This window comes from Salvia hispanica, chromosome 6 (assembly GCF_023119035.1).
Source record: "Salvia hispanica cultivar TCC Black 2014 chromosome 6, UniMelb_Shisp_WGS_1.0, whole genome shotgun sequence".
NCBI lineage: Eukaryota > Viridiplantae > Streptophyta > Magnoliopsida > Lamiales > Lamiaceae > Salvia > Salvia hispanica.
The window spans coordinates 10,064,136-10,077,007 of record NC_062970.1 but is presented as its reverse complement, the minus strand read 5'-3'; the positions used below and the strand labels follow the sequence as shown (position 1 = coordinate 10,077,007).

Sequence of the window (12,872 nt, the reverse complement as noted above, 5' to 3'; positions counted from 1 at the left end):
TGATAAATTATTTAATGTTCTCCCTATTTTATTGAAAGGTGAAGCATTTCTTTTTCGGCACATAATTATATGTAACGACCTTTGTGTGAAAAGTGAAGAAAGAATAAAGTATGAAATAAAATAGTAGACATTCAGAAGAAATGTGTCATTTCAAATGAGACAAAACAACTGATATAGTTTATGCCACCAACTGATATATTTTGTGATTCCAACTGATAAGTATGTTAGTTTTCAATTGAACCACTTCCTATATTTACATATGCATATACATACAGTTATGTAATCAATACAGAACTAATTTCAAACGCCGAACCGAAACTAATACAGTATGTCATTATAAAATTGCACCTAAGGTATTTTTATATAATTTTTTAGTTCATTATAGGAATTTCGAGTTTTAAAATGACCTAGGTTAATTATTAGACCGTTAGTTCATCTTACATTTGTCTATTATGGATTATGGCCTTGGTGATCATTTATATGATCTATTATTTTTATTCTACGATCTGCATTCAAGATGGTGCTTTGCTTTAATATGACATATACATATTCATACGGGTTAATTCTCATAAACCGGTGTGTCGCTAGATAAGGTTATTTTCGCTAAGAACAAGTGAAATGTATCTATGGGTTGAAATTTGAGTAATATTTCATATGTCCCATAAAAATAGTCTTCTATTTTTGTTTGGGGTTGTCCCATAAAAATAGTCATCTTCCATTTTTGGCAAGTTATTTTCTCTTATGAGCTGGGTCTCATTCTCCACTAACAATACTCCAATTATTTTTTCCTATGACATTCTCTTACTTTACCAATTTTGTCTTAAAACTTATATCATCCTCAAATTTCTATTTTTATGGGATGAAGGAAGTACTAAATCGCCACATGTGGTTCTCCATACATATAAACTTTACATATGATCATTGGAGAATAAATGCATGTTAAAGAAGAAGAATCAATTTGTTTTAATTAATTGTAACACAATTTTGAATACGTAAATATGTTAAAGTACGTTGTTAAGTTATATTAATCCTTTAATATGAATATTAGATTTAAAATAGAAAATAATACTACTCCTATATTTAAATTAATATTTTCATCACAAAGACTATATTTTTGTTATTTCTTATAATAAGGATAGTCTACACCTGTACCGGTCTAAGAAATTTATAAGACTCCGTTTGGTACAATGGAATTGGAGACGTGGAATGAAATTAGAGCCTTTAATTCCAAATTCAATATTTGGTATAGCAAAGATATATAGATTTGAAATTTAATTACAATTCAAAATCTCTCAATTTCACAATTTGTATTCTATATTTTAAAGAATGTAATTGAAATTCCCAATTGTTATAACTTAGAAGTAGTATAACACTTGCATGATCCATAACAAACGCACTAGACACAAAATACACGGACTCTACGCACATATACAAAATATATGCTTTGCCCACACTACACACAAAATACACACATTTTACACAAAATACACAATATACACATGGTGCACAAAATACACATTACACACACTAAACCCAATGTCTGAAGTGTGTTTATTTTGTGTATAATGTATGTGTAGTGTGTACTATATGTGTATTTTATCTATAGGTGTATATTATGTGCAATGTGAGAAAATTGTACGAGAGGGGGCAAAAATATAAATATATACAAATACATGAATAAACATAAAATGACAAAGATACTAAAATATATTAAGCATGAACTAAACAATTACAGTTGTTCCCGACGAGGTCTCATAACTTGAAAACTATGCAAAATTCTTTCAGCATCAATCTTACAAAATATCTCTCTCTCAATATAGGTAACCAAACAATCATTCATCCAAGAGTCTCCCATCTTATTACGAAGACGGCTTTTCACAATTTTCATAGCCGAAAAATACCTCTCAACCGATGCGGTCGCAACAGGTAGAACCAAAGCCAACTTCACAAGCAAATAAACCCATGGATAGACAATATGTCTTCCTGTAGCAACTAACCTTTGAGAAAGATCTCCAATACTTTCAAGATTTGAGAACTCTTCATGTGATCTCATGTCGCGGATATAAGTCTCCAGCTGTTTGTCAAGCAACCGAAAACTAACTTCAGAGAACTCCAAAGGATAACAATGAGCAAGTTGAATCAATTTGGATTTGTTAAAAGCAGCAAAGGAACTCTTTGGGCTTAAGCAAGACACGCAAAGAAGCAAATTTGTGTTAGCTTCATTGAAGCGATTGTTGAGTTCTTGTAGTTGCCAATCGATCACACCATTAAAAAGCTCAAACCTGAAATAATTCAAGTTCGTCAAAACTACACCTTTCCTTCGAGCTCGACCAGGAGGCTTATACATGTCCTTCATATCTAAGATTTCAATATCATTTTTCTCAGAAAATATAGATACTTCGCTGATCAGAGACTCCCATCCTTCATCCCGCATATCTTGTAGATGTTGTTTTGCTACTTCAACTAAGGCCATCGCATTCACAATATCCTGATCCTTCCTTTGCAATGCCAAAGATAGTTCATTCGTGATTGCTAAGATCGTCGTCATCAAGTGCAAAATGAATGCAAACTCAAAAGTTGGCACAACACCTAATAACAAACATGCGTCACCACTTTGTTCTCCAGTATCTTCCTCAACGATTTGGAGAACCTCAATAACTGGAGTGAACACCATCGACAAATTTATCAGTGACCTATAATGAGACCCCCAACGTGTATCACCAGCTCTTTGAAGACTTCTTTCTTGATTAGAACCTGTGCCCGTCTCGAGTTCACCACAATCAAATGCTCTCAAAAGTCTTTCTATTTGCTTCTCCTGAAGTAAATCTTTGCGCTTGCATGAAGCTCCAACTATAGTAGTTATATTGTTCACCAAGTTAAAAAAGGCAGCAACTTGTGGTTTTTTCTTTGCCACAGCAACAAGAGCTAGTTGTAATTGATGAGCAAAACAATGAACATAATAGGCAGAAGAGTTCTCTTGTAGGATCAATGCCTTGAGTCCATTAAATTCACCTCGCATGTTACTTGCTCCATCATAACCTTGCCCTCGCACTTTAGACAAGCTCAAATTATGCTTTAAAAACAAAACTTCTATAGCCGCTTTTAATGAGGAAGCTTTGGTGTCTCTTACATGAACAATACCAATAAATCGTTCAACCACACATCCTTTTGAATTGACAAATCTAATAGCAAGCGCCATTTGTTCCTTGACTGATATATCACGAGATTCATCAACTAATATAGAAAAGTATTCATCACCGACCTCATGGAGAATAGCATTAGTGGTCTCCATAGCACAAGCACGGACAAGATCCTTTTGAATATCAGGAGCTATCATTTTCAGATTTCCCGGAGCATTATTCAAGACAACTTTTTCTATATCATCATTATGAACAGCAAGAAAACGTAGGAGCACACGAAAATTGCCTTGGTTTGTAGACTCTATTGATTCATCATGACCACGGAATGCCATACCTTGAGATAGAAGTAAACGGATACAGTCAAGTGAAGCCGTCAAGCGAATGCGATAATCCTTCCGTGCTTGTGTTGATTGCTTGGCAAAAGCAAATTGGATATGTTGTTGTTGCTTCATCAAATCCTCACAGCTTCTCCATGCTCTATTGTGGGCACTATCTGGACCTCCAACGTGCTCATTGAATTTTTCTTTTTTCTTCCAATTACTATATCCATCTGATACAAACACTTCACCACTTGATTGTGCTCTAGTATTAGGCCTATAAAGATAGCAACACAAACAAAATGCAGCATCTTTTGAAACACTATATTCCAACCAATTTCCATGTTCCTCAAACCATTTTGGAACAAAGCGTCGATATATGTTGCCAATTTTTTTCTGACGAAAATCGTGTCCCTTCGGTTGACACGGGCCTTGTTGCAAATAATGCCTTCTAATTCTATCACGGTCATTAGGATGATATCTGAAAATATTCTTTCTAAGCCCGGGATCAGAAGGAAGGTCTTCCAAATTGATTTCCACATGTTTTCTTTTAGAGTGATCATCACTTGCTCCTTCTCCAATTGATGGTATTTCTTCTACTATTAAATTCTTTCTCTTGAGAAATTTCTCCATCTGTTACTTGAAAATCAAAATTTTAAATTGATTTAGTCATAGTGTTTTAATTAAATGATGAATATTACTAATAACTAATACTCTAATAGAAGAACATGAAAAGTTGAAGAATTTAGGATTGTACGGTGTACACAAATATGATAAAGTATGATAAATTAGAGACAACAATTAAACCACATAAAAGAGATGTCATTTTATTATATTATATTATATATATCTATACCTTCTCGCCTCTTAGCTTCTCCTCCAGGCTCCAGCAATTCAGCAGTTGAGCAGCAGCAGATTCTCCTCCAGTCCAACAATTCAGCAGCGGGGGACGGCGGGCCGATCTCTGTCTGGATTTAGATTGAATGAATTTCGTTTCCTCCAAGAGCCCCAAGTCGGCAGTCGCAACTGTCCTCCAAATTGTCTATTTGAATTGTGATAGTATTTCGTTTGTATAATTTGTCTTCTTATTTTTCTCTGCAAGTTCTAGAGCAGAGAGAGAGACTCACGTTTGGCTTCTTCAACACTCAAGTGACTTTTGATTTTCTCTCTAAAAAAACAACTTAAGTTTTATTAAATTTTAAATATTAAAGAAAGTACATGTTTGACTTTTTCGTTTTCTTCCAAGGTGGGGCAATAATGATTTTTCTATTAAAATACTAAGGGGGCAAAGCTAATACATAATACACATTTTATACTAATATTATATATATATCTATGTATAAATGATAGGTAGAGGTGGGGCAATTGCCCCTGGTCTATATGCCATAGATCCGCCCCTGGGAGGTTAAAATTCCAAGGCTCTAAAAAATAGGTTCTCCTGCATTTTCCATTTTTTAATTCCTTTCTTTCTTTTGTTTCATTGATTAGTAGGGTACACAACAAATCATTAAATGTTAATAAATGCATAATTGTTGGTAGCTAAAGTAGTAAATTAAATACAAATCTAATATTCGGCTGGCCTTAAATTGCCATGAAATAGGGAAGTTACTTGGAGTAAAAGAAAAATACACAAAATAATATATTCCACAAAAATATTCCATATTTTTTTATATTTTGAATGTCCAATAAAATTAAATATTCATCTATTTATAATAAGAGTACTTTTTTGTGGATTTCATTTTCTATTAGCAGACATTTTTATCTTTAATTGTTGGCTATAACTAAAATTAGTATTTTTTTTTTTTGTTTTTTATTGCCAAACACATTATCAAATGACTATACGATTAAATTGTGTAGCTTTTTTTTAAAATAATTATCAAGGGTATTAATTGATTTGTAGACATCTCATTGGTTGTGACAACTAATCCAATAATTTAAAGTTGCTCTATATTCTTATTTTAGTTGGAAGAGAATGACTATAACTTATTATCATATGATAATGGATTAAGTTGTGAGATTCAATCTCATTATAAATACACACTCCTCCATCTCACTGAAGATGATTCACTTTTCTTTTTAGTTTGTCCAAATCAAAATTACTCATTACTAAAATTGGAAATACTATCTCTACTTTATTTAGAGCATCCACATCCGTGCTATTTGGCAAGAGCACGGACGTGGGCTCGGACCCACTTTTACCCCCTGCTCTTAGGCAAGAGCATCCACATCCGTGTTCAAGGGTCCCATTATTCCATTATTTAATTTAAAGAAAAACATTTCCACAATATTAAAATGCATTAAAAATTACATAAGTAAAATCCCAAAAATTTAAAATTACATAATTAAATTCATAAAATTAAAAAAAATCCACTACGCGTTGGCGAATTTCGCCTAAATGTGTTTGATTAGATTCTGCTGTCGCGCATTGTGTGTCTTGTTTCGATCCTCTCGCCCACCGTCGTATGCACACCTCGGCGTGGGGGAGACCTCGCGGTTGAGCTCCCGGCTCCATCCTCGTCATTAAAGTTAGCCGCCCTCAGACCTTCGTCAGCTATAATCATATTGTGCAAGATAATACACGTGTACATGATGTCAGCAATATTTTTAACGTACCACAGCCGAGGCGGGGTCTTTACAATGTTGAATCGGGTTTCAAGGACCCCAAAAGCTCTTTCGACGTCTTTCCGAGCAGCCTCTTGACGCTGCGCAAAAAGAATCCGTCAGATCTTGCGGATTGCTGAACGTCTTCACGGAAGTCGACCACGTGGGTAGATACCATTGGCTAGATAGTAACTCATGTGGTATGCATTTCCGTTGATGGTGAAGTCGATCGCCGGTGCTACAGCATTCAAAACATCATTGAAGAGTGGTGAATAATAGAGCACATTCAAGTCGTTGATGGATCCGGTAACACCGAAATATGCATGCCAAATCCATAGGCGGTAGTCGGCGACCGCTTCAAGAATAAACGTTGGGCCACCGCCTTTGTGGCCGCTTAAGTATTGCCCCCTCCAAGCAGTCGGACAATTCTTCCACTTCCAATGCATGCAGTCAATGCCGCCTAGCATACCGGGAAAAACGTGGACTGTTTCGTGAAGATGAAACAACCGTTGACAATCTTCGGTGGTGGGTGCCCGAAGGAATTCCTCGCCGAAAGCAGAACGAACGCCTGCCGCAAAAATTTTTGAGGCATAGGATTCCAGTTGACTAACCGACATGCAAATACTCGTCGAAGAGGTCAGCCGTTTGCCCAGTAGCAAGTTGTCAGATAGCACAAGTACACTTTTGCAACGCCGAGAGACTTTGCCGACCGGCTGCGTATCTACGTGATTGAAAGCATTCACCACGGACGGACAATGTGTTGACAATACGCATAAACAACCGTTTTGACATGCGAAAACGGCACCGAAAGTAATCTTCTGGAAACCGCGGCTGGTCGGAAAAATAGTCGGCAACGAGCCTTTCGTTGGCTCCCTCCCGATCACGAGGGATATAGCGGCGAGTTGATCTAGTTGGTCGAGGAGGAGGGGCGGGGGTATTGTCAGCGACATAGGCTTCATAGGTGACACAATATTGTTCATAGTATTCTTGTTCTTCGCACTCCGTTTCCGCAATGATATCGGTGAAATCCATTTTTGAATTTAGAGAGGGTTTGAGTGAGTGAGGAAGATGTAGATGAGTTTTATGAAATGGATGATGAATGTGTGTATTTATAGATGTTTTTGGAATTAAAAAATTCAAAAAATAGTAATAAACGGCTATATTTTTTGGGAAACCAATTTTTTTTTAAAATTTCTAGTATTATTTTCGATATTTTTTTTATAAAAAAAGGAAAATCCAGCGGATATACCGTTGGCGAATAGAATTGCGCCACGTCAGTGTGGTCGCTGGCACGGAGTGCTCGATGCATCGAGCAGCACTGTGCCAGCAGATTGAGCGCAGCGGCGAGCAGTGGTGCACTGCGCCAGCGGCACGGACGGCGTCCGTGCCAGCGAGCACCGCTGCGAATGCTCTTACTTTACTCTCTATACTTACATACAAAATAAAACTACATAAAATTTCATGTCGCCCAAAGAAGAGGTTATCTTTTTTGAGATGGAAGAAGTATTCAATTATGAGATACTACAATCTTTCAAATTGAATAAGCTCTCATATAAATATAGTACTCCCTTCGTTTCATAGTATTTGAGGAATTTTTTTTCATCACGGAAATTAAGAAAAATATGTGTAATGTACTCCATTAAATAAAAAGATACTACTAATAAAGTATGAGAGAAAAAAACAAATAAATAAAGTAAGACAAAGTGATAAGTAAATATGATAAAATGTATTCTTTTTACTTAAAAGGAAAATGACTCTGATATTATTAAACCGAGAAAAGGGAAAAAAATGAGTCCAGTATTTTAAAAAATTATTGATTATGAATGATATTAATGAGAATTTCCGAATCTAACCCGTGATAGTGGTTAGTGGTTAGGTGGCGGTATTGACCGGTCTGGTTTGGTAGGCGTTTGTATCGCTTCTCCTCTCTGTGTATGTATGCTTATAAACACCCCCAAAAATCCCCTTTCTCATTTTCTGTAGAAGTCAGAGTCTCTCCAAACTCACCTACGCTCTCTTCAACTAACCTCCATTCCCCAACGCCGACGACGGAGAGGCTCTGATTTCGAAATTCGGTGGAAACTTTTTCTTCTGTGCTCGACTTCGATCGCAATTCATCTTCTCTACATGGAATCCACTACCGAGAAGCTTTCCCCCTTCGATTTGATGACTGCGATCTTCAAAGGAATGAAGCTCGACAATTCGAACGCCTCCGCGGATGCTGCTCAGCCCAACGTGGTGGCGATGCTGATGGAGAACAAGGACCTCATGATGATGCTCGCTACCTCAGTCGCGGTGCTCCTCGGCTGCGCCGTCTACCTGATTTGGCAGCGCGGCGCCGGATCGGCGAAGAAGGCGGCGGAGCCGCCGAAGCTCGTGGTTCCGAAGATGTTCTCCGAGGCCGAGGAGGAGGATGATGGGAAGAAGAAGGTCACCATCTTTTTCGGGACGCAGACTGGCACCGCTGAAGGCTTTGCCAAGGTATATAATTAGCAAATAATTTCAATTACATCGAAATTCTCCACTGAGAGAGTTGGATCGCTGTAGTTTGAAGTAAGTTGAAAATCTTAAGATTCGTGGTGGTTGTTGTTTCTAAAATTCGAAATTCTAAGAATACTCTATTTAATCATTGGGTAAATAATTAGCAAAATAAATAAAAAGGTTTTTCACTTTTACTTTAGGTTTTTGGAAAAAAGAGTGGTTCAATTGCATCGAAATTCCGAGAATACTCTATTTTATCGATCTCAATTATTTGTTGAATATGTTTGATTTGTTTTGGTGAATAATGATTTGATTCTGCTGCTGTGTAGGCCCTTTCCGAAGAAGCTAAAGCTAGATACCCGGAGGTCAACTTTAAAGTGGTTGACTTGGTAAGAGTTCTCTTACTTTTCCGATTTCAGTAATTAAGTTTGCAGATTCATTAGTTTCCTTTTCTAATGGCGTTTTGATCTGTTTATTAGGATGATTATGCGGCTGATGATGAAGAGTATGAGGAGAAGTTGAAGAAGGAGACTTACGCATTCTTTTTCCTTGCAACGTAGGTTCATCGTTTGTTGAATTATGAGTCTCGATTGCGAAAAGATGCATATTTCCCGCTTACGGGTGAAATTGCTTTTGTGTATAAACTCACGTTTATAATAAGTAAGTTAATGAGTTGTTTTGGATTGGCTGGTTGCAGATATGGAGATGGTGAGCCTACCGACAATGCTGCGAGGTTTTATAAATGGTTTGTCGAGGTAAAAAAAGTAATAGTGCATAAGCTTTTTTACCTTAGGGTTGATTTTGATAAAGTTTTGTGCTCCAGGGAAGGGAAAAGGGAAACTTGTATAAGAATCTCCATTTTGGTGTTTTTGGCCTTGGAAACCGGCAGTATGAACATTTCAACAAGGTCTGTATGCGCTCTGTTAATTGTAAATGTGAACACGGCAAGATTTTGTACTCACATGTTATCTCTTTATCTTACTTGATAACAGATTGCAATAGTGGTGGATGAGATTCTCGCCGAGCAAGGTATGCAACCTCTGAGCGTAAATTTTTTTTGTTTGAATGTTTTCTTTGAAACGTGATTGTTAGGATTTTCGAAATGTTTGATTGGCATCAATGGCACCCCATGGTTTACAGATTACATGGTCTTATAAGTCGGAAGTTAAATTGGAATCTATGATGAAAAGAGAATGAGTTTTGGATTCTTTGTTCAGGGTCTATCCTGGTGGTAGCCATGTAATTTGTTATCCACTTTTTCTTACCTACACTATCTAACTCCAGGTGGAAAGCGGCTTATCCCTGTGGGTCTTGGAGATGATGATCAGTGCATTGAAGATGATTTTTCAGCATGGTATTGAGAACATGCATAAGTTTTTACTCTATAATTCCATCCATTTCTAACAATATTGTAAGGTTTTTCCTAATTTGTGCTCAACATTGCAATGCAGGCGCGAGAATGTGTGGCCCGAGTTGGATAATTTACTCCGTGATGAAGGTGATGCAACAACTGTTTCAACTCCATACACTGCCGCAGTTTTGGAATACCGTGTTGTGTTTCATGACCAACCAGAAGAATTGGCATCAGTGAATGGCTTTGCCAATGGTCATGCCAATGGCACTGCTGCCTATGATTCTCAGCATCCCTACAGGTGATGATGTGCTCCTGCATTCTCTTTTTATCATGTATAATATTTCCTTTTGCCTAACCTTCTAGGTTTATTTTTCTCTCTTGTAGAGCAAACGTTGCTGTAAAGAAAGAGCTTCATACCACTCTATCTGATCGCTCTTGCACTCACTTGGAATTCGAGATATCTGGCAGTGGATTAGAGTGAGTCTTTTATTTCTTTTACATGTTCAGACTGTTGGATGTTCTAAATACTGATTGGCCTGCTGTATCTAAATAAATAATTGCTTGGTCTTAACGTGACTGCAATGCGAAAGGAGAATCTTTTCTTTTCGCTAACTTATTCTATTCCTCAGGTATGAAACAGGGGATCATGTCGGTGTGTACTGTGAGAACTTGATTGAGACTGTTGAGGAAGCCGAAAGATTACTTGGTCTCTCTCCTGAAACATACTTCTCAGTTCACGCTGATAAAGAGGATGGCACACCACTTGGTGGAAGTGCCTTGCCTCCTCCCTTCCCGCCTTGCAGTTTGAGGACTGCACTAAGCCGCTATGCCGATCTTTTGAGTGCTCCTAAAAAGGTATGCTGTGTAACCGTGCTGCGTTATTCCCTGGATGTTTTTTGTTAGTTACTCAGCTGATGAGAAATTGTTTGTAATTGTTACAGTCTTCTTTGATTGCATTAGCTACTTATGCTTCCGACCCTAGTGATGCTGATCGGCTTAAACATCTTGCGTCCTCGGCTGGAAAGGTTCGGACATGTTTAATTAAATATTTCTACATTTATCTCCATCATCTTTAATGTCTGAACTCAATCTTTATGTCCTCTTGTTATGAACTTAAGAATATACATTTCTGTATTTCAGGAGGAATATGCACAGTATATCGTTGCTGGTCAGAGAAGCCTGCTTGAGGTCATGGCTGACTTCCCATCTGTCAAGCCTCCTCTTGGTGTTTTCTTTGCAGCAATTGCTCCTCGCTTGCAGCCTCGATTCTATTCTATCTCATCCTCCCCAAAGTGAGTATCTATGATAGCATCGTGGCTCGTGTTCAGTCTATCAATTTATGTCCCCTGCTCTTAGTCCATTCGGCCTCATTTATTTTTATCTATATTCATCAACTTGATTCTCAATGCTTTATAATTTTTTACTCCAGGATCGCAACTTCAAGAATTCATGTCACTTGTGCATTGGTGTATGAGAAAACTCCCACAGGAAGAATCCACAAGGGTGTCTGCTCAACATGGATGAAGGTATTTTCATTTTCTAATTTCTACTTTAAAGTTGTCTCGTGTATAATAGCTTCATCCCTGTTGATGAGATTGTCAAACTTGTTTGATGATATTTTCATCACTATAGGCGATTTAGTCCATTTTTTGCTCACCTTATTTCTCATTATCAGAATGCCGTGCCATTGGAGGAAAGTCCCAACAGCTCTTCTGCATCTATTTTTGTTAGGACCTCTAACTTTAGACTCCCTGCCGATCCTAAACTACCAATTATCATGATCGGCCCAGGAACTGGCTTGGCTCCGTTTAGAGGTTTCCTTCAGGTTTGTTTCGATTCATTCATGTTCTTACATATTTGGCCATTGAGAATTTATGTATACACAATAACATCATAAGTTTTCTGTTTGTATTTCAGGAGAGATTAGCTTTGAAGGAATCTGGTGCAGAACTTGGTCCTGCTTTATTTTTCTTCGGTTGCAGAAACAGAAAAATGGTTAGCAACTATTTCACCATTTCTATAATAAATACATAAAACCTTATTTATTCCAATTGACAAGTTTTTATGTGTTACCTTTCTCAGGACTTCATTTATGAAGATGAACTGAACAACTTTGTTGAAGCTGGAGTGATCTCTGAGCTCGTCCTTGCATTTTCACGTGACGGACCTACCAAGGAATATGTTCAACATAAGATGGCACAAAAGGTACAACTCAATTTTATGTAATCAACCACTCAAAACTCTCAAGAAGCTGCATTTAACATTGATGTTTCTATATCAATCTTGTCATATTTATCCGTATCTAAACTTTTGCTTGCGAAAAACAGGCCTCGGAACTGTGGAATATGATCTCAGAAGGAGCCTATGTTTACGTATGCGGTGATGCTAAGGGCATGGCGCGTGATGTCCACCGAACTCTCCACACTATCGTTCAAGAGCAGGTTTGTCTCTCTGAAGCAAATAAAGGGTTTTCATGAAATTTAAATTTTTTATTGATGTAAATCTAAAACTACTTTTTTTTCATCCCAGGGCTCTCTGGACAGCTCAAAAACCGAGAGCTTTGTAAAGAATCTGCAGATGACGGGAAGGTACTTGCGTGATGTATGGTAATAGTTGTTACGTACGGTGATTAATAAAAAGTCGGGAGGCTATTATACCAATCGGCTTTGCACGAAGTGCCTTGTGAATTACTAGGAAGGTAATGTGCAAAGAATTGCCTACTCAAAACCCAAGGGATGCCTGAAGTGTTGTAATCTTACTTTCTTGTCATTCTTTACAACTAGTTTATTAAGGGATTTTTTTGTTCGGTTGCTATGGAATATAAATATATATATGTATTACATACAAATAATTACTGAATTTTATGCTAGTAAACGATTTAGGTGAAGGTCCGTTGTAATTTTATTGAGCTGGGAGGATATGTGCATCTGACTAAACATGGTAATTTTGCACTTATATATATTCTTTTCTTTTGTTTAA

The 12,872-nt window shown here is 37.3% G+C and overlaps 2 protein-coding genes across 3 annotated transcripts; one reads left to right on the top strand and one right to left on the bottom strand.

Annotated features, from left to right (window-relative positions):
- Positions 1-1,689: 1,689 nt before the first annotated feature.
- On the bottom strand, positions 1,690-4,585 carry LOC125193617 (zinc finger MYM-type protein 1-like). Of its 2 annotated transcripts, none has more exons than XM_048091449.1 (2): positions 4,314-4,585; positions 1,690-4,096 (listed from the first exon to the last, which is right to left on the bottom strand). In XM_048091449.1, exon 2 carries the CDS (start codon positions 4,088-4,090, stop codon positions 1,730-1,732), a length of 2,361 nt encoding a protein of 786 aa, XP_047947406.1. In that variant the 5' UTR covers positions 4,091-4,096; positions 4,314-4,585; the 3' UTR covers positions 1,690-1,729. The 2 variants fall into 2 exon arrangements, with proteins under 2 accessions (XP_047947406.1, XP_047947407.1); XM_048091450.1 differs by having other exon boundaries at positions 1,690-4,090.
- Positions 4,586-8,025: 3,440 nt separating this feature from the next.
- LOC125194046 (NADPH--cytochrome P450 reductase-like) lies at positions 8,026-12,872 on the top strand. Its single transcript, XM_048092047.1, has 18 exons — positions 8,026-8,539; positions 8,869-8,928; positions 9,019-9,095; positions 9,237-9,294; positions 9,363-9,446; positions 9,532-9,568; positions 9,824-9,893; positions 9,991-10,191; positions 10,278-10,370; positions 10,523-10,748; positions 10,835-10,918; positions 11,034-11,185; positions 11,323-11,419; positions 11,569-11,718; positions 11,811-11,888; positions 11,976-12,098; positions 12,221-12,334; positions 12,423-12,872. The coding sequence occupies exons 1-18, from the start codon at positions 8,186-8,188 to the stop codon at positions 12,501-12,503; spliced, it is 2,139 nt and encodes a 712-aa protein (XP_047948004.1). The 5' UTR covers positions 8,026-8,185; the 3' UTR covers positions 12,504-12,872.